The sequence below is a fragment of the Electrophorus electricus genome, chromosome 8 (genome assembly GCF_041902795.1).
Source record: "Electrophorus electricus isolate QZ-2024a chromosome 8, ASM4190279v1, whole genome shotgun sequence".
Taxonomy (NCBI): Eukaryota; Metazoa; Chordata; class Actinopteri; order Gymnotiformes; family Gymnotidae; genus Electrophorus; species Electrophorus electricus.
Window position 1 is genome coordinate 26877904 of NC_137504.1, and position 20583 is coordinate 26898486.

At 48.6% G+C, this 20583-nt stretch overlaps 1 protein-coding gene across 2 annotated transcripts in view; it reads left to right on the plus strand.

The window, feature by feature from the left end:
• The window catches only part of trabd2a (TraB domain containing 2A), a 42233-nt gene that overhangs the window by 11038 nt on the left and 10612 nt on the right, over positions 1-20583 (plus strand). For both annotated transcript variants that reach the window (XM_027018800.3, XM_027018799.3), the window contains exons 3-4: positions 6772-6918; positions 7070-7244. In XM_027018800.3, the coding sequence (XP_026874601.1) occupies positions 6772-6918; positions 7070-7244 (322 nt within the window). The remainder of the gene's footprint in view (positions 1-6771; positions 6919-7069; positions 7245-20583) is intronic.

Consider the following 20583-nt stretch of genomic DNA (forward strand, 5'->3'; position numbering starts at 1 on the left):
TGTTTTTTTCTGTTTCATCAAAGGTGCACATGGCTAAGGCTTAGTCATGAGCAGATGGCTAGAGTTTACCATTTCTGTGACGGTCAAAATGTTTACATAAGTTTAACAATGGCATTGCCAGCAGTTAATCTAGGCTTTACACCAGCTGAAAGTTATTACTTTGATTGCTGAACCTGAAGCTCTTTTTTAAGCATCTGTCTCGAGTGCGTAGGTAATACTCTGGCTAAGAGATGAAGAGGTGCACAGTGTTGGTTGTGTTGAGGCCAACTCGTACTGTAGGCAGGGGCATGTAACAGTGGAGGTCTTGTCAGCAGCTGACAGCCTGCCACCCCCAGAGTCCAGTGGGTCTGGCATACTGCGACGTGATTGGCCGTTGCTTCCCAGTGTGGGATGGGTGAGGCTGTCGGCTACAGTAGGCCAACCAGCCTTTTGTTTTTGATGCTGATTCATCTTGACAGTCTAAATATTTGGTCACAGCCAAGTACTGAGGAAATGTAGAATCATGGACAGACTGGGCGGGGGGGGTGTACGTGGGGGGGCAAACATTATTGTAGCTGAGTGTGTGAGTACGCTTGTGTGTGGACGTAAGGTTAGAACATGTGATGCCTACATTATAGAAACCTGCTGATGTCTGGCTGGTTAAGTGCTACTGTGGGTCCACAGCATGGAGCTCCTACTGCTGTCTGCATGTGTGCTGCCTAAACAGCACTAGAAGCACTTGTCATGTCGGGTGCACTGTGTATATCAACAAAGAGCCATTCGGGCTTTGGCTGAAAGCCAAAGGAAGGTGCTGAAACAGAGAATAAAATATTTTCATTTCTATTTAGTCATTTTGCAAACATGTTTACTCAAAGCAAAAAGAAGCTTTAAACAGTGGCAAGCTTAGAGAAAAAGACCCAGCGAGCCAGCCGTGTTCCAGTGCTCCACAACGGCAGGCGTTTTACCATCAGTGAGCTGCCGGTCTCACTGGTCTCTCTCCAGCTCTGTGACACAGCGCTGGCTCCTCCCGCTGTCTGTTTACTCTCTGTGGCACAGACGATAGGCAGGAGTGCACACGATGCAGGACGGCGCGGATTCCTGCAGGCTCTGGAGAAAGCTGCCCGCTCCAGCCGGCCACACAGAGTCACAGACCCCGGCCTGTTTGGGACACCCGCTCACTGCTGCAATGTTTATTTAACCGTGTCCAGGGACAGATGTTCAGTTGGGTTGCCATAGTGACAGACAAGCCACCACAACCCCCACCCCCCGCTCCGAGTCAGTGAGACCTAACCTGCCTCACCGGTGACGCCGAAACGTTTATTTATCTGTGCATGTGTGTTTACACACACCCTCTCACAGGGTCTACACCGCTACATCAACAAATTAAAAACAAATGAATGTTTAATAGTGTGTGTGTGTGTGTGTGTGTGTGTGTGTGTGTGTGTGTGTGTGTGTGTGTGTGTGTGTGTAAGAGAGTGAGATCGAGAGAGAAAGAGAGAGAGAGAGAGAGAGAAGGCATCAGAACAGGGAAAAACAGAAAAAAAAAAGTACAACTTTTAAACAAATCTAACAGACATTAGCATTAATTATCTACACTTATATATACTTGGAAATATTTCAAAAAGCAAGTAATATGCAGACCATTAACCAGGCTAACAATAATAATTACGCTAATGTGAGAGGGAAACTTATAGCCCCTGGTGAGGACTTCAGCTTGGAACAGGAAAGAACTTTTTTCCCTCAAGAAACACTGCACACCAAAGATGTTCACTTCAAACATAGTCACAGGGTCTATACTAGGTCTTGAAAATGGCCCTGAATGAAGGAAAAAAACACCTTTACCAACCCAGTGTGCTACAGTTAGCAACTGGTAGGCAGTGGTTTAAGGAGTGTTCTGCTGGACTGGTCGACTGGTAAACAGCGACAGAATCGAGTCCTGAGGGACTCTTTTGGACGGCGCTCCCGCTGGTTTTGCGTCTGTCTCCACACCTTTGTCACTTTTGTTACTTGATTTCTGAGAAAATGGCATCAAACACACCTGTTGCAGTGATGCAGTGTGTGTGTGTGTGTGTGTGTGTGTGTGTGTGAACACAGTAATCCAGGCTTGGTGCCATCAGTGTTTTTCAATGAAATGCAAAGACCTTCTGCGAGGCAGGGCCCTGCAGAGTGCCTACGGGATCAAAGCACAGAGTAGATCAAGATAAACTCACACACACTTTGGACATCAATGCATGCATGTGTGTGCATGCGTACACCTGGATCCCCAAGACACCCAGTTTCTGTGTGTGTGACTCAGAAGTGAGAGTGCTGGTGAGAGACAGTGTGCACATCCCACTGAGCACACCAAAGAGAACACTCATATATCTGAACCCTCCTTCCTGAGCCAGTACTCCCAAACGGGTATCCGAATATTTCCAAGTATGCGGGAGATAGTGCTCTCCAGAAGATACTTAGGGCACCCACCCAGCTCCTGCAGGATTTCTGGCATATGCCCCATCCTCTTCATCTTCCTCCTTCAATTCCCACTCCGAGGCAGTGTCCTGCTGAATGACGGAGATGGAGTTGTCCAGAGGGCAGTTCCCACAAGTCTCCAGACCTCCTGTCTGCTTGGGTTGGCTCGACATTGTTTGGGCAAAGTGGCCAATCACACATCAGGCTTGGGATGTTCAGCAACACTGTGGATGAACACATTTTATAGGAAAAGAAAATAGTGATATCCCTGCTCAGAGGGACAGACAAAGAGCGACAGACCGCAGGACAACAGCTGGACAGCTGGACTGGCGCTGGAGTCCAGGTAGACAGGTTTGTCTGTGACCACTGACACCTTCACCTTCTAAGCTGATACACTTCAATTATTTTTGCATAGATGTTGCCAAAAGAAAAAAAAAAAGTGTTTGCCCTTTTCAGAAATTACACAGGCGAGTTCACCCCACAGCCCAGCAGCCATGCTCCAGTCAAGCCTCTCCTGTAATACTCTTCATTCCCTCGTTAATCTTTAACTCATACACAATGCATATAATAAATAACCAAAGGGCAGAGAGAGGGTCTCTCTCGTTCTGTGTGTGTGTGTGTGTGTGTGTGTGTGTGTGTGTGTGTGTTCGTGTTTGTGGTTCTCTCCTTTCATCCTTTCCTCTACACCACATGGGTCTGGTTTAAATTAACTGTCTTTCATACTCTTCCAGGTTCACTATCAGACCACAGGCCTAGCCTGTCGATGCTTTTAGCAGGAATGAGGAAGGCAGGCAACATCACGCATTGTCGCCATGACTGCCAGACCGCACAGCGGTGCAGCGTGGGATATTCACATGGCCCATCCAGTGCCATTCGCAAAAACTGGGGCCATTCGAACAGGCTAACAATGTTACCGGCTCTGTGTTTTCCTCGGCCTGTTTGCGTTCCTAAGTGCTGCGACAAAAAAGGACTGGTGATGTTGCGAGAAAAAGAAGTCAATGCACTTAAAGAAAGTCCACTAGCACGGGGACACAAAGCTGTCCATCACTACAAACGCTGACAGACAGGGCTAAGGCTAGCTGTGTCTGCGAAGGTACCTGTTGTTAAGGTTTGTGCATTAGAGCTGATCCGAGTTCAGCTTGCCTCATCTGGATAGTAGAGAAATTGAGTGAGATACTGGTCCTGGGTCAGTGTGAAAGGGACTCTGCTACCCTAAACAAATTGCAAGCAGTGAATGTGCTCCATTAAGCTGTGTGGCACTCGAGCCATTTCTGGTTCAGCTAGTCTCTGTATCTAAAAGGGATTGCGGGTCCATTAAAGTGAACTTGTGCTCAGTCTATGCATGAAGTCTTGGGTTTCTTGGATAACATCTATGTCTTTCATTCATGCCTTTGTGCAGAGAGAGAGAGAGAGAGAGCAGTAGAGAGAGAGAGAGAGAGTGGTAGAGAGAGAGAAAGACAGAGAGAGAGAGAGAGAGAGACAGAAATGGAAGCGGTTGGAAGTCTTCATTTGCTCTTGGGAACCTGCCAAGTTCATTGAGTTGCCCGGCTGCTGCAGTCATTATGTGGAACATGTCAGGCTTAAGAGATGAAGAAACCTGCATCACCGTGCTCAACACCAAGTGCACACGCACACTGCGGTGTAGCTCCTGCAAACTACACACCTCAATGACTCAAACACCTCCAGCCCTGCCTGTAACTACCTTCAAACACCTCCAGCCCTGCTTGTAACTACCTTCAAACACCTCCAGCCCCGCCTGTACCTACCTTCAAACACCACCAAAACCGCCTCCATCTCCAAAAACCGCTTGTACTCCTGCGCCACCAAACATCTCTAGCACCTCTTGTGCCTCCAAACACTTCCAAACACATCCTGTATCTCCAAGCACCTCCAAAACAGCCAGTATTTCCAAACACGTCCAGCACCTCCAACACCTCCTCCACCTGCCGTCATGCTCCTTTCACTTCACTCTTCCACTGGAGACCAAAGGCATCAGCAAGTGTGGGTGTTTAGAGTCTGGTGCTTGCTACCTTCCAGTCTCCTTCAGCGCAGTTCTGCCTTGCGTGTTCATACAGACACACAGACACAAATATATTCACAGGACCGCTCTTCTTTTTCTTCATTTCTGTCAGCCTCCAGTCTACCTCCTTCTACGCATCTCTCTCTCTCCCTCTCTCTCAGTCTCTATACCCCCCTCAAACTTAGAATAGTGCTTTATTTCCATTACAAAGAATTATTGACTTTCATAGAGCCAGTGCTCTTTGATATGAGCTAGCTTTGCTGTGGGAGGGGTGTGTGTGTGCGTGTGCGTGAATTCACCTGCTGACCCACGGCTCGGACACAACGGAGGGAATCACAGGCAGAAATGTAATTCGTTAAGCTTCAGCCTCTCGCTCTCTCGCTCTCTCGCTCTCTCCCTCGTGCTGCTCCCAGCCCCTTCTTTCTCTTTCGCTCTCTCAATTCTCTGAGAGCCCCCCCCCCCCCCCAACCCTGGACTATGATTTAAGACGCTGAAAGGGGTTTGAGGGTGGGAAGGTGGGGGTCTGAGAAAACACCCCAAAAAATGGACTCCGCTATGGAGCAGATGGGGAAAGGTTTTTTTTTTTTTTTTTTTGTTGTTGTTGATGCAGTGCTGGGGAGGGAGGAGGGGTGGGGTTAGGGTAATTTGAGTGGCATAAAGCCGGCCCCCTTTCAGATGCAGAGCAGGACGCTTTGATGGGCGAGGGATGAAAGTGCAGGGCCAGAAGAGGCCGCAGGGTGGGTGGGGGTTTCTTTGTCCCGAAGGAGGAGGCATCTGCCGGGCACTGCCCTCTTCTCTCCGGACGAGACCCTGAAACAATAGCAGCCAGGACCAGGGAGTGTCATCACAACACATGAAAAGAGTCCTGCCACACGAGCATGTGAGTGTGTGTGTGTGTGTGTGTCTGTGTGTGTGTGACCAAGGGAGTGAATGTTGATGTTGTGCATGTGTGAGAAATGGTGAATATTGGTGAAAGAGTACACAGGAGTGTGTCTGCTTGTGTGAGCGAGAGCAAATTTGTCTTTGTATATGTGAGCAAGGGAGTGTGTACATGTGTGAGTGAGTGTGTGTGTGTGAGTGAGTGTGTGTGTGTGTGAGTGAGTGATTGAGTGAGTGAGTGTGTGTGTGTGTGTGTGTGTCTAAGTGGAGAACTCTTGGGTTAAGTCTTAATGCATAGCCTCTCACCAGCTGTATGGCTACACAGACCACTGCACAGGGGGAGGCGGCAGCTTGATAGATTTTTCCCTGTTGAGAAACAAATAAACTTGTTATTTGGGTGAAGGGAGAGTCATTGTAATAGATTGGTCCAAAAGGATCTGAAGAGGGGGATCGGAGTGTGGTGGGGAGAGGGTGTGTGTGTGAGAGAGCGAGAGAGAGAGAGATCAAGGGCTGTGGACACAGGCTGGGCCAGTGGGTAAGCACAGGAGAATTTCATGGTGAGACAAGAGTGAGTTCTGAAACAGAACCAACAAAAAGAGGAGAAGTAGAACTAATTGAAAGAAACGCTGTTCCCTGCCTTTGATCTCGGAGAAGACTCCCTGATGTTAGCACTGTGGGGTTTTAGAGAGAGAGAAAAGGAGAGGGAGGGAGGGAGGGAGGGAGGGTGAGCTTTTGTTCCCCAGCTAAACTTGGAGCCAGAAAAGAAGTGAGAGAAACGAACACTGTTTAGCTCTCGGGTCCGTGTCATTTCTTCTCACAAACATCAAAGCTGGGCTGAAAAGCGCTACTCCTTCGTGAGGCTCGCCACTGCAACCTGAACATTCCACATTTCACCTGCACACTGTGCGGGTGCCGGAGGAGAGATCAGACTGGTCGCTGACCACCATTAGCATGTTTTGTGTGATATTGTATTTATTTGGCATCATATTCCATATCCATTGCATTGCTCCTCATACTCTGTTCTTGCAGGATCTGTAGTGTTGAACCACTAACACCTGTTGAACAGTAACACCTGCTGTAGTGTTGAACACCTTCAACACATGGAGTGTTGAAGACTTAACACCCGTTGTGTTGAACACCAAAACGTTCAACAAGACGATTAACACCTGTTGCTGTATATTCCTCCATAAATCTCCAGATCAAAACCACATACATTTGACATTTTTCTGTAAACAGCCTTCATTCTTTTGCATCATATAAGTCACTGTAGAAGCAACATCTTAATTTGTAAACATGTTTGAATGTGTAACACGAGCACTTTTTTTTTTTTTACACAAATCAAGTACTTTGGAACAAACAGATAGCTAAGCTTGGCAGAAGCCCTTTCAACATGAGTGTGCCCACGACCCCTCACCCATCAGCCTCCTGTTGTGGGCTTGCAGGTGATTTTCGCCCTGAACCAGACGCTGCTACAGCAGGAGAGTCTTCGTGCAGGGAGCATGCAGGTCCCCTACACTACCGAAGACCTGATCAAACACTACAACTGTGGGGACCTCAACTCCATCATCTTCAACCATGACACCTCACAGGTACACACACACACACACACACACGGACACGCTTGCGCACACACTACCACCAGCAGGGTGAGAACGTGTTAAACCAGGATTCAGTGGAATTCAGCACTCTGTTCCTTCATTGACCCATCATTTGCTCCTCGCGTCACCATTTTCTTCCCAGGTTCCAAACTTCAACAATGTGACGCTGCGTCCCAGCGAGCAGGCCACGGCACAGGAGATCGACAGCTACTTCCGTCAGGAGCTCATATACAAGCGCAACGAGCGCATGGGCATGCGCGTGAAGCTCCTGCTGGAAGAGTATCCAGACAAGAGCTTCTTCTTCGCCTTCGGAGCTGGTCAGTATCTCTCCCTCCACCCCCCACTCTGAGAGTGAGGCTCTCCAGCCTCTCTCTGGCCACGCCCTAGCACCAGTGTGATCATCGCTTCTGTCTGACGCATACGCCATAGACCTGTCATTTAGGCCTTGCTTGTATATTAGTACAGTTAAATGAAAATGGCTAATAATAAGATATGGTTAGTTTTCTTTTGTTAAGTGCAACCTGTGTTTGGAACGTCCTCGTGTGACTGGCCTTTACCCAGTAAGTCCTCTCCACATCGTCTGCGGTTCAACTTGAGGTCACCTGCAGGTCGTAAGCAGGAAAAATGTTTTTAATCTTTCTGATATGAGAGAGGAGAGGGCTTAGCGTTCAGCCGTTTAGGCGTAGACCAAGTGTCTCAGTGGTCAGAATGGAAACCAGGCCACCATCACCCTTCCGTTTACTGCTGCAGTGGCGACTTCTTTTAATGCCAGACTGGAAGCCTTGGGGATTACGAGAGCCAGACATCCGTAACCTTTGCAGAGGTCACATGAGCAGTGTGGAGGAGGGGCTGCTGATACAGTATCCACCCCCCCCCCCCCCCAACCCCGGTAACGCAGCTGTTCACGTCTGCAGCAGAGTCAGGAACAGACAGCCACATGCTTTTAAAATGTCAGTGAGCTTCTCTCAGATGTTCGACTACAGCTGTCCACGTGGAGTGGACTTTGGACTTTGGACTCCAACCATTAATGATGGTGTGTCGTGTCTCACGCTTGGATTCACACAGTCAGTGAAACACACTCTCATCCCGTCAGTACAACACAGGAGCAGAAGTGTCACCTTGATATATGCCAAGGGAGCACGTCACTGGAGCTTCTTTTGGGATGGTGTATTGTGTAATGAACTCAGGCACTAGCCTCTCTGCCCAATCCAACAGCATTCACCAACACCCCCACCCAAACACTAAGCACAATGCTTCAGTCTTCTTAAAGACAAGGCACTGCTAAGCTTAAATTAGCAGTCAGTAGTGACATGTACCAACCCAGCAGGGGTGCAGTGGGACAGGAACTGGATCATGGAGCCAGAATGTTCTGATCCAGTGCCATAGATCCCTTATGGGTTTTTCCCATTCCACAGTGCAGGCATACAGACACCCCGACCGTGCGCCCAAGAAACATCCATTTATCTCTACAAAAACAAAAAGACATTAAGATAAGGAAACTCCCCTACGAGACAGGCCATGCTCACCAATGCCGGGAGTAAGACAATGCGAAATGCTCGGGTGACGATGTTAGCAATTAGAATTCTACCTTGCCTAAGCACCCTTTGCTGGGTTAGATATCCCTGATTAGGGAAGGAATCTGGAAGGAATCTGACCGAGGGTCTAGGATGTCACCCTCCAAAGCTGTGTACATAAACAAAGGCTGACCAAACGTTTGGCTCGTCTACACTAATTTCATCAGACAAGACTTGTTGTTTGCACCTCTTCACCGAAGTGATGAGGACTCATTGACTTCTTGAGTTGGCTAGATAAGGAGACTGCCATCCGCAAATGTGATTGTTTATTGATTTGGCTGAAGGTAGAAGATATTTCTATTGTGACTTCGGGTTGGAATTTACATCCTGTGTAGGTCTATAGGCAGGATCTGACAATCCTGAACCAGGACCGGTGGTTCTGCACCCCATTCACATACACAGTTACAAATGTAAATGATCCCTTATTTTATGAATGAATTGGTTGGTGTAATGGTGAACTACTTCCCAGTTTGGCCGTGAGATGCGTGTCAATGTGTTAATGAAATCTGAAGTGATAATTATTGTCCAGAGGCTACCTCATATCTACCAAGGTGTAAGACACAAGACGGTGACTGGTGGTGTAAAAAGGGTTGGTGCTGTTGAGCAGAGGAATGCATGACCTGCGTGTGACTCCCTTCGCTATCAGACGGCACCATTAGGGCCCTTTCATCCAGATATCCTCATGTGGTTTGTCAACAGGCAGATAATTGAACAAGCAGCTAGTTAATAAGCAACAAGTGTCCACTACAGTCCCTTCACCTTAGAGTGTATGCAGAGAAGTGTGCAGCCTTCTGGACCGAGAGAGCCATGGTGAGAGCGAGGGACAGAGAGAGGGACCGAGCGTGTGTCGCAATTAACTTCTAGAAAATGGAATATGGACATGCTGAGGTCTGTTGATGGCGATTAACAGCACGTATGATCTGAGAAACTCCCCCACTCAACAGTCGAGGAGTTTGCGCATATCCAGTCCTACCCACCCCCCTTCTGGATCCTTCCACAACATTTGTACCGGTACAGAGGCATTTGTGTGTGTCAGATGTGGCAGTAGCAGCCAAGCTTCACAGTCTGGTGAGTCCGGCGGCTCCAGGAAGTGTGTGAGTGAAAGCAGAGACAGGGCTAATAGGCCTGTCCCTGCCCACTGCCCTGCACGCCTAACAAGGGCTGGGTTTCATGGCCTGCTCCTGTGGGGATTTCTTTACAAGACTCTGCGACCAGAGAGGTGAGGGAAATTGATCCCCTCTCCCCCACGTTTGCCCTGGAGCCCCGCATCCCCATCCAGACCATCTCTATGCTCCCCTCTCTTTCTCCTCCGTCGCCTGCCCTGTGTGTCTGATATGTGGGGCCCAGAGTTTGATTTGCCCCTTGAGGGCTGGAAACTGAGAGACAGCGCTAGAGCCACAATGGTGGTCCTTATGGGTTTTACCCTACCAGGCCTCATACCAGCGGGAGAAAAAGGCAGACCAGGCCGAGCTTCACCTCTGCTGTTTCGCACATCGCAGCTGGAACGATTAGAGCGTGGAGCCTCGAACCAAAGGCCCACAGAAGCTTCTTCACTTTCAGATGGATACACCCAGGCTTCTCTTGGTCTCTGTCCACACTGCTGAGCATGTAGCCCTCAAAGACATCAGTCATTGTGAAAGACATATTTAGAGAGAGAACGAGGGAGGAGAGGAGGAGCCTCCAGCATGTTTACACCAGCATAAATAATCTAAACTGTGGTTCTGCGAAATAAGGCACTATGCTACTTGGAACTGTCTGGTGTAGAGAGGAATTCCTGTCATGGTGTTATCTGAAGTTATTGGAAGCCAAAACCAGTATGGTCATTTTCTTTGTCTCACTCTTACTCTGTCTCCCTGTGACTTGCAAACACACACACACACAAACACACACACACACACACACACACACACATACACACACACACACACACACACAAACACACACGCACGCACACACCCAGCAGCCAGTTGCACTTCACGGTCAGCTGGTCACGGCCCCATTTAATCTGACCAAGCGGATCTCCTGGATCTGCAGGTAAGTGGGCGTGACTAATAAATCTGGAGTGTTGCATTTCCTACCCAACCTTTGCCTGGAGGTGACTGAGCTGCTCTGCCACTCCCTATGCACACAGATACAACAGATCCGTTTACATGAGCGGTGGAAATCCTGGACTTTGAACCACCCGGTAGTTAACTGAGCAGTTAGTGGAAGCTGTGGACAACTTTGTCTTTCAGTGTAGGGTGCGAGGGAACGCGAGGGAACTCGAGGGAGGGAATGTGCAGGATTGTTATCTTGACACTTCAGGTTTAGCAAAATGGGCATCAGTCCTGCTCCTCGAGACCTACCCTATCATTATAGTTTACTCCAACTCACAGTGGGCACACATTAGCAGTTAAGAGGTCTTCTGCTAACTCCCTTTAGCTAGATCAGGTGTGACAGATCTCGAACTCTGCGTGAAGCTCTCTGCTACTTCTGGTACCGAGTGGCACCAGTGTTGGGAAAAGTAAAATTACTCATAACTATTTTTTCCCTTGTAAAAACCAGGTGCACCAGTGTAATTATAGCAATAGTTTATACGTAGTGTTGCGGTTATTTTATTTTACTTTAGTCTTTTAAAGTTCCTTTGCTTGCGTTTCTGTTTTTAAAGTGGCTGGTGTTACCTCATACTTCAGATGTGTTTTATTAGATAATAATGATGGGTCCCTTTTGAAATGCAGATCGGTTAGCTGATCGCTTACATCGGTCTAAAGGTTGCTGCGTGGCGCACATTTTCTTAAGTTACAATACTTTCATTCATATCTTTCCAATGTCGAGCTCTTTGCCACTAAAACTATTTTAGCCATTTTAATACACGCGCTACTTGATAGCTAAGAAATGGTTGATGGTGAGGAACATGTGCAAACGTTTAATGCTGCAGTCTGCATCACGTGAAGTCAGCGCAGGTACCCGCGCAGACACCTACGTCCATCTGAACTCTTTCAATAACACGATCTGTTTACGTCTTACAGAATCCGAGCCATTCTTGGTGCTCGCCACACTGCATAGCCGCTCGGCTGTTCATCCTGCTGCGAACTCCCCAGTCGAAAACCACAGAGAAGTGGTTGCGGTCGAGCAACTGAGGCCGAGATCGATAGCCTCGGTGTTTACGTTTGGAAGTTTCATTCTTTTCGCGCAGTTAAACTCCCTTTGATACCGAGACCTGGAGGACGCATCGGCTAGCGCGGGCAGGGGTGTTGTCGGAAATGTCCTGCGTATTGTAAAAGGGACTCGGGATGTCCACGGGTGGGTTATGTAACCGTGGAAACGGGACTGCCGACTCGTGCAGGCAGGCTGGGTCTGTGGGCCAGCTGAGCGCTTCTAAGAGTGTTAATTAGCTAGGGGCCGAGATGAACTCTGCGATTACTGGCCAAAACGCCAGGTTAAAAGAATGAGAACAAAAACTATTTTGCCACCCTTCGACCTCATAAAAGATGTTTTACAACTGTTTTGCCCAGGCCTGTCACATAAATCTGGTACAGATGTCAAAACAACTGTTTTACATGAACACGCAGGCACATGCACACACACAAAATCATTCACATACATAAACTAGCTTCACGTTCAGACCCTTCGGTCGCAGGAGTTAAAAGCAGAGGGGTCCAGAGCGCACCGTGCTGCTCTTTACGAGCGGAGCTGTTCCGTGTTGCAATGATTTACCGCCGTGCGAATGACTGTGAAACCGTTTACGAGAGTGCCAGGCGAAGAGCCTGACCACACGCCCGCTGCTCACGAGTCCCCAAATCAGCCACGTGAGGTGCCGTCCACATTCAGTTTAATTTAGCTGGACATTCTTAGTCATGTTTTACGAGCCTGGGATCAGTGGTACTGGACCACGCTGTCAGATGGAACTGTAGCTGTTGTACTTCTTCACCCAGTTGTGCTATTTATAAAGTCAGAATTAAAATGCACCCGATGGAGGCACGGTTCAGCGTCAAAGGGGAAGAATTTCCCAGCAACCCATGCATATTACTCACGGAGATATTGACATTTGAACGAGTTTACAGTTAATTCCATCTAGTACTTGTGCAGAGTGTGCAAACACTCCCAGTGAAACACGCAGCACGGGAACACCCGCACACCCCTGTGCTAACCGGAACGGGGTCGAACCCAACTCGGCTTTGCACTTTGACCCCTGACGCCTCCCGTAACCCCGGCTGCACGCACCTGGAACGAGACTTTATATTTTCGCCTCCAGCCAACCTCCATTCTGCACAGGAACAGTCAAGCCCCTGTGAAAGAGGGGGTGAGAGGACAAGCATATGTAGTTATTAGGAAGGAGACATCACGCCAGCGCACTGCAGGCAGAGGAGGTGAGAGAGGAGAAGCTGAGCGAGAACACGTCCCCGGTGGCGTGTGCCTCCGAGCTCCCGGAGCCGTTTACAGCCTGCCTGGGCTTCCCCATCTTCTTCACACTTTTCTTCCTCCTTCAGCCCTTGCTTCCGTACAGGGCTTCACTTTAGATAAACTGCTGAGATGCAGCAGCCCCTGAAACACACCGTGTTCAGACACGCAGATGAGCCGCAGGACAAGGCGGCGCACTACCACCCCGTGGGAAGTGACGGGACGGCGGGAGAGGGGGAAGCACCAGCTCCTAATGAGGAAAGAGATGACGTGGGAGCAGATCGCTGGTCGCCGGAGCCACCCTCTTCAAGGGTTCTGTTGTTTATAGGATGGCTGGGAAGCTGGTTCATACCTCACGTCTAGCAGCGCATACCGGGATGTAGCGTGGGTGGGCAGGAAGGGCGACCATTCAGCCGATTTATTTCATGAAACGGGTCCATTCTTATATCCAAATGTATACACACACACACACACACACACACACGTCCACACTCTGTGTGTGTGTGTGTGTGTGTGTGTGTGTGTGTGTGTGTGTGTGCTGAGTCTGCACCTGGTTCTCCTCGAGACAAAGACATGTCTCATGACCCCTTGCACCAAAGAAGACAACCATGCACTAACTTTCTCTCTTGCACGCACACACACACACACATACACACACACACACACACACACGCATAATGGAAAACTGCAGCCAGTTTCTTGAGCGTATGTGAAACAGGCATCACTGTCCATCAGCATTAGTGTCTTCACTAGTGGCATCACCTGTCTCAGCACACTGCCTCCCGCTCAGGGCTGCGTCCTGGCTGAGGCTGACGCCCAGCGCTCGATGCAGTGGTGTGTTTGCACTTCTCCGCTCCCTCCTTCACTTTTAATACCACTGCAGCCCTCACGCTGGGTACCAAAATTCACCCTTCATTCTGCTTGGGTTGGCATTGGCAAGAGATGCTGTGCTTGTGTGTGTGTGTGTGTGTGTGTGTGTGTGTGTGTGTGTCTGCGTGGGCGTGTGTGTGCATATGTTCAGCAATCCCTCAAAGACCCAGCCTGTGGCACCACAAACTCAGGCCGTTGGTTTATTTCAGTGAGTCTTTCACACTTAAATAAACCAGTAAATCTGCACTTTGGCAGCTACACATGTATACTCACACACTCCCACACAAACACACTCCCACACAAACACACATACACCTGCATGAAGGAGCAGAGGCATTAAATCTTGTATGAGCAGTAGGCTGAGGAAGAGCCTGCAACGCTGCCAAGATGAACTGAAACCATTGATGTTAATGACGTTAACGCTAAAGACGCAACAAGCTTGTACCCACAGTGCCATGTTAGTCTGCCCAATAACTGATAACAGTGTTAGTTACCATGTTAAATTTGTTTTATAAATTAGCACAAATACAAGAAGTGCATCCATAATCTAGGGACAATATAGCCATAATGTGTTCTAATTAACCCAGTATCTGTGGGTTATTTTGGCCACATCCCTTACAAAAGATCAATTTGTGCTGAAAGGCTGTGCAGAATGCCAGTCTCCTATTAGAATCTATTTAACAATATACTGGCATTGGACATACTGGTAGGTTGGCCACTTCTGGTGGTGATAGCTTTCACTAGAGAGTTTACTACTGCATCAGCTATCCAGTTCTGTATTAGAGATCAGTGACTCAAACCCATCAGGCCCCGAGACCTACACTGGCACACACTGGGTCTGTCCTGTTAACAGGAATGACATAATCTTAGCTAAATGTTCTGCTCTCAGTGGAAACACAGTGATATGATTCCTCTTGAACGGCCTGGCCACTGTTGGGAGGCTTTGCGGGGACTCTGGGTGGACTCCGGGTGGACTCCTGTCCAAAATCTTGAGTGTGCCAAGCCCTCTTATCCTCGCCCATCATATCACATTCAGGCATCACAGCACCTGCGATTCCCTCCTTCCTGCTTGGGATGTTCTACGCCCACGTGTCCATGTCCGTGGGGTTCTAGAGCGCTTTCATCCCTCTCCAACCCCTTTTCTCCTTTTCCAACTGCTTGTGAAATGCAGGAGATCGACAGATCAGTGGGATGAAAAGGTGGTCCATTACTACCCGTCACAGCTTCTGATAACATTAGGAAACGTTCGTTTGGTCTTGCGTGTTTTTTCTGCAATGGATTCTTTGCAGTGAGGCTTTCGCATGAACGAGCGCTTTTCTGTACTGCCCTCTGGTTTTGCTTTGGGATTCTGGAACTTTCTGCCTTTCACTGGGATTCAGGCGTGGCCTGGGCTCTTCAGACCAGCCTCTTTATTGGCCAGTGAGGAATGCACCTCTGGTTAGTGTTGGCGTTGTGTCGAGATGCTATCTGTGTCTCCCTCTCTGTCTCGCATCGTTGAAGAAAACCAGATCTAGCATGTTTCCAGGTATATGGACAATGGACTGCCATGGGAATGCGGTCCTTTTTTCTTTTTTTAACAAAATTTGCATCAAACCTCCAACACTGATGTTTTGAGGTCAGTCAACTGATAATATCTTGGACTTATTTATGGTTTCATAAAAAAAGCATTTATAAATTGTTAGCATGAATTATTTCTGTGGTTGTGCACCATACTCCGGCTTGTTGGAATTGTTCGACTTACCTTTTTGAGACATTAGCAGCCATGGCACCTCAGACCAGGCAGCAGTTTGTTAGCTTAGTAGCAGTCCTTCATGTTTCGGTTAGTAATACACACATCCTCCTCCGAGGAGTGTACAGTAGAATGCTAAAGCAACACTGAGCAGATTTCAGTTGGCCCTTTCGTGGCTTCAGCCCTTTGCTGGACTCTATATAGAGGCCACCTCCGGCATCTTAATAAGTCAGGAGCAAAAGAAAAAAACATTTAACACCAAGCTTCGAAGCTCCAACAACAACAAGCCATTTGGAACAGTTAAGATCACCAGAAAAGCCCCTGGGTGGATCTTAGGGAGCCTTTAGTGTCACGTGTTTCCCACTGTTGACTTAGTACAGCTTTTAGCACACTGTAAGAGTGTGATAGGATGCAAAAGCATGTTCCATAATAATTAATTAGTTCCAGGCACTTGTTAGCTTTATTAGGCTATTCGGTTTGAACGGCTTGCTTTTAAGTGATTGCTCAGAAAGTGACCTCAGTCTATCTCTGTGTGTGATTGTGTTGTTCTACAATTACACTGGCCCATGAAAACACAACTCGCTAGTGAATTAATATTTTGTCTAGTTCTGCTGGACCTCAGAAACTGTGCTTTGCGATATCCTTTGCGCTCTCAAGTTTCCTCCTTGTTTAATTGCACACAGGATATGAGACATAGTGCATAAAACCAGTTTCACCAGCTTCAGCAATGTTCTTCCACAATGACTTGGTCTTCTACCACAAGCCTTTAACTTTTTTGGGCAGTAATATGAAACCCTTGACATACAAGCACTTAGGCCAGTTAGAAAGCTATAAATTTAGACTGAGCAGACCCACTTGTCTGAGGTCTAATAATCAGTGCCTATCCTGCAGACACCAAGGTTGTCATTTTGATCTAGTGGCCGGTTACTTCTGGCTACAGTATCCCATTAGCTAAGCTAATCATTGACACAGGGGCCTCCAGCCTGTCGTTACCCTGATCCAGGGTCAGTTAAGGGTTAGACCAGGAGCCAGCCAGTCCAAACTGCTAAGTATTAAAGTTTTCAGACAGGACAAGGATCACAACTATACAAACTTTCAGGGTAATTCCTGCATTTATTTGAGATGAATCTAATATTAGTTCAGGAATATATTTTTTCTCTTTCTTGCTGCATGGCTGCACTGGAAAATAAGAGTGTGGAGGTAATTTATGTTATTAATCTCAGGAGAAAAGTATATAATCACACTGTCAGGTTGGGTGGTCACTGGAGGTGTTTCTGAGCTTGTGCTCCTGCATGTCACATCTATTCCCTTGCTTCCTGTGGGCTTTCATTTATTATCAGACAATTCCAGAATGCCTTTATCATCCATCCAAAAGGGGACAATAGCAAGAAGGGTTTGGTTTGCTGCTAATCTATCTGTAATCTGCCCATAATCTGCCCACAGGCACGAGTCTAAGGACACATAACACGGCGCATGTGTTAGGTTCCATGGTTCCTTCTCTCTGGGTTGGAAGCCAGTGGGTAAAGCAGGCCCACACACTGACTCAGTGTCACATACCCAAAGAGCATTTCCAGTATGCAGAACCAGTGTAACGCGAGCGAAAGCAGCCCAACCCACGGCGCTCTCACCACTAGCGTGCGGCGGGCGCTCGTCGCGATCTTCTTGCTGTTGCCGTCTGACTGAAGAGTGGCTTTCCCCAAACACCCCTCCTCACTGCCCTTCAGAGGACCCCTGCGAGGAGTTCCATACTCTCAGGGACATGGGAAAGTCTTGAAGCTTGGTGTTGTGCAAGTAAAATGGAGAAGAGAACAGCTTTCGGAGCTCGTATGATGGAGACGTTCTTTCTCTTTTACATTCTTGTCAGGTTTATAAGAGGCAGGTGATATATGGTTGTATACACTACAGAAGTGGGAGCAGTAGGAAGAGGCTGTAAAGCTGACTAAAGTGAATCATCGGTGTGTGTGCGTGTGTGTGTGTGTGTGTGTGTGTGGGGGGGGGGGGGTATGTAATCTGCACCTCTTTGTATCCTTCCCTGCCTTGTGTTGGGTTCTGCAGCACAAGGGTTCTGTGGGAAGGTGTTTTGGTCTGGCTCTCATCCTCTAGTTGTCAAACACACACACACACACACACACACACACACACACACACACACACAGACACATACGCACACACATGCACATTCGCATACACTCTGAGCTAGTGGATGGAGTGGGCCTATCAACCTTCTTCCTAGTGAGCATCATCCCCACCTAACACACACACACACACACACACACACACACACACACACACACACTCACACTGAGCAGGAGAGGCAGGCACTGTGTCACGTTCAGTGTTCAGTGTGTTTACACAGTTGTCAGTGACTCTTGATGCGTGGGGGAGCCCTTTTGCTCATCAGTTCTCCTCTTGTGCACCACAGACCCTCCACAGCAGAACTGTGTGGAGAGCTGCAGCCTGCTTGTCCATGCGAGACCTTCTCCTCAGCTCCTCCTTTACCGTCCCATAGGTAACCACAGCCTCCCCCTTCCTCCCCTCGTCCCTCTGCCTTTCTCTGCGGCTGTCAGGGAGCCAGGCCTGCGAGGGAGATGTATACACAAACGGCTTCTCTGGCCCGTATGCCCGAAAGAGGCACGCTGCCACCACTGCCTCCCTGTTATTTACTTAGCAGCCACCACTCACAAGCCCTAATATACATATCACACCGCATGGACAAGAACCTGGATTTAAGACTTGCGCTTGCTCTAATAATTGGAATGGAGACTGAAGGACTGTTTTCTGGGCTGATTGTGTGTGTGTGTGTGTGTGTGTGTGTGTGTGTGTGTGTGTGTGTGTGTGTGAGGGAGAGTGATAGTGACAGAAAGATTGAGGTGTTGTGAAGCTGAGCCAACTGAGGGGCTGAATGGTACTCAGTAAGTGAACAGGCAGCAGACACCAGGCCTGCCCACAGAGATGTCTCCACTAAAAGCCAGCACACAGAGGAAGTTTTGAATAAAAGCTTTTAGCTGGCCAGCAGTTCCTTATCTCCAGCATCTAGCTCGTATGCAGGCCAGCTGGGGGGCGGGAGAGAGAGAGAGTTGGTTTGACCGGGCTGCATGGTCTAACAGCGCACTCTCCGACTAGGCTACCTTTGGCATTCACTCAACACCCCAGTTACAGCAGCCGGTCACAGATCAATACTGCCTTTCAGGCTGGGCCGCACCGCACAGCTTCGGCCTCTGAGAGCTGAACGGCGCTGTGTGGCAGGCCGCGAGCTGCACGCTCAGGGAGACGCGCTGTTTATCTGCTGGAGTTGAGTTCACAGCTCGGGTCAGTGCTGCGCTCTGTTAGCACACTCTTTGTTTGGGGGAGGGGCCGTGTGCCAGAGCACAGGCTGCTTCCATGCGCGGGGTTATGAGGCACTTCATGGTTTGCTAGCAGCCTACTAGAGAGGTATTATCGGGGTAGTGCAGTACTGGCGAGGTAGTACCGGGCAGGAGGGCTTAGGACAATTCTAAGGGCCTGTGACAGGCAGTAACCCCAAAACAATTTTACATTATTAGGAAGTGGGGCCATATAATGTCCTTTTACAAGGCTCAGAATCCTTTGTGGCGCCCCTACACACACACACACACACACACACACACACACACACGTGCACTCACATACTCCTCTCACAGATAAGCTGTGTGTGTATTGTAGACTCCTATGAAGCTGCAGCTACTATCTGTCTCTCCTACAAACACACACACACACACACAAACACACACACACACACACACACACACCCCATTTCAGCAGTCATGTCTATGGCAACCAGGCTGGAGAGAGCCTTTCTTTATTGCAATAAAATATGTAATGAAACTGCTCTTAAGGACTGGTTCCACATCGTACTGGACACACTGGACTAAATTACTTTGTGTACTCCTAGGCACCAATATTCCTGCCCGCTTTCTGTAATTAAACCCTCAGAAACTGACTTTAGCCCTCTAAGAAAACATCTCCCCCATTCGCCTATCAGATGGCTCCACTGCGGCCCTGGGTGTGGTGTTACTGTGGCTGGTTTGGCTGCTGCAGGAGCGTCTGGCCCTGACCCAGAGCACTCTGCTCGGACCGAACTCGACAGAGCGGCAGATCCCCGGGGCAGAGATGTATAGAAGCTACAAGTGTACTGACAGTAATATCCAGTTCAGTTTATCATACAACCAGAAAATGTTTTACGACCCTAAATGACGCTGGGTTTGTAAACACAGCTGATGGCTGTGTGATTATAGTTCAGAGCAGAAGGTGACTTTTTTTTACAGCTGATATGAGTCCACTGTTACACAAACTGCAGAACTGGCCTCAGGTCAGTTCTGCAAACATAATCAGAGTGCATCCTATCACGAAAGCAAGGTGGGAGGTTATAAATGTTTCACATTCAAAACGGACTAAATGTTTGCAACCCACACTAATCGTTGTCTACTCCGCTCTTTTCTGCTGGCTGCAATGTGTGGACGGGAACGTGTTCACACATTTAAGAGCATAATGGAAACTGGAGAACCCTCTTCACCACAGCATGCTCACGCACTTCTGTCGCCCCCTACAGGCAATGTTTGGGTTGGCATGCACCCCCTTTCCTGGGTTCCAGAGCCCCTCCATGTTAATAGTGGAAAAGCAAATGTTGGAATTCATGACCTCACACCATTCACTGAGAGCAGATGGGCTCTCGGGGCCAGACCCCTGCCTGCAGGACTGCTCTCCAGTGGGAACACAACAAGCAGGATGATTACAAACTTACATCACTTTGACACTGATGGGGCTGTCCAGGATTCCCTTTACTGAACTGAAAATTCTCCTTTTATAGTGACGTGCAGTCAATCCAACTACAGCTGTGCCACAAATCCTAATGTTAACTGCTATAAAAGAGTCGACTGAGGTGTTGTTTTTGTGAGAGGGCCTCCACCATCAACCTTCGAATCCTGTTTTACAAACCTGTCAGAAGGGGAACAGAGCAGAGAGGGGAGAGGAGAGGAGAGGAGAGGAGAGGAGAGGAGAGGGGAGGAGAGAGGGAGGAGAGAAGGAGCAGAGGGGAGGAGAGAAGGGAGATGAGAGAGGAGAGGGGAGGAACGAAGGCGCAGAGAG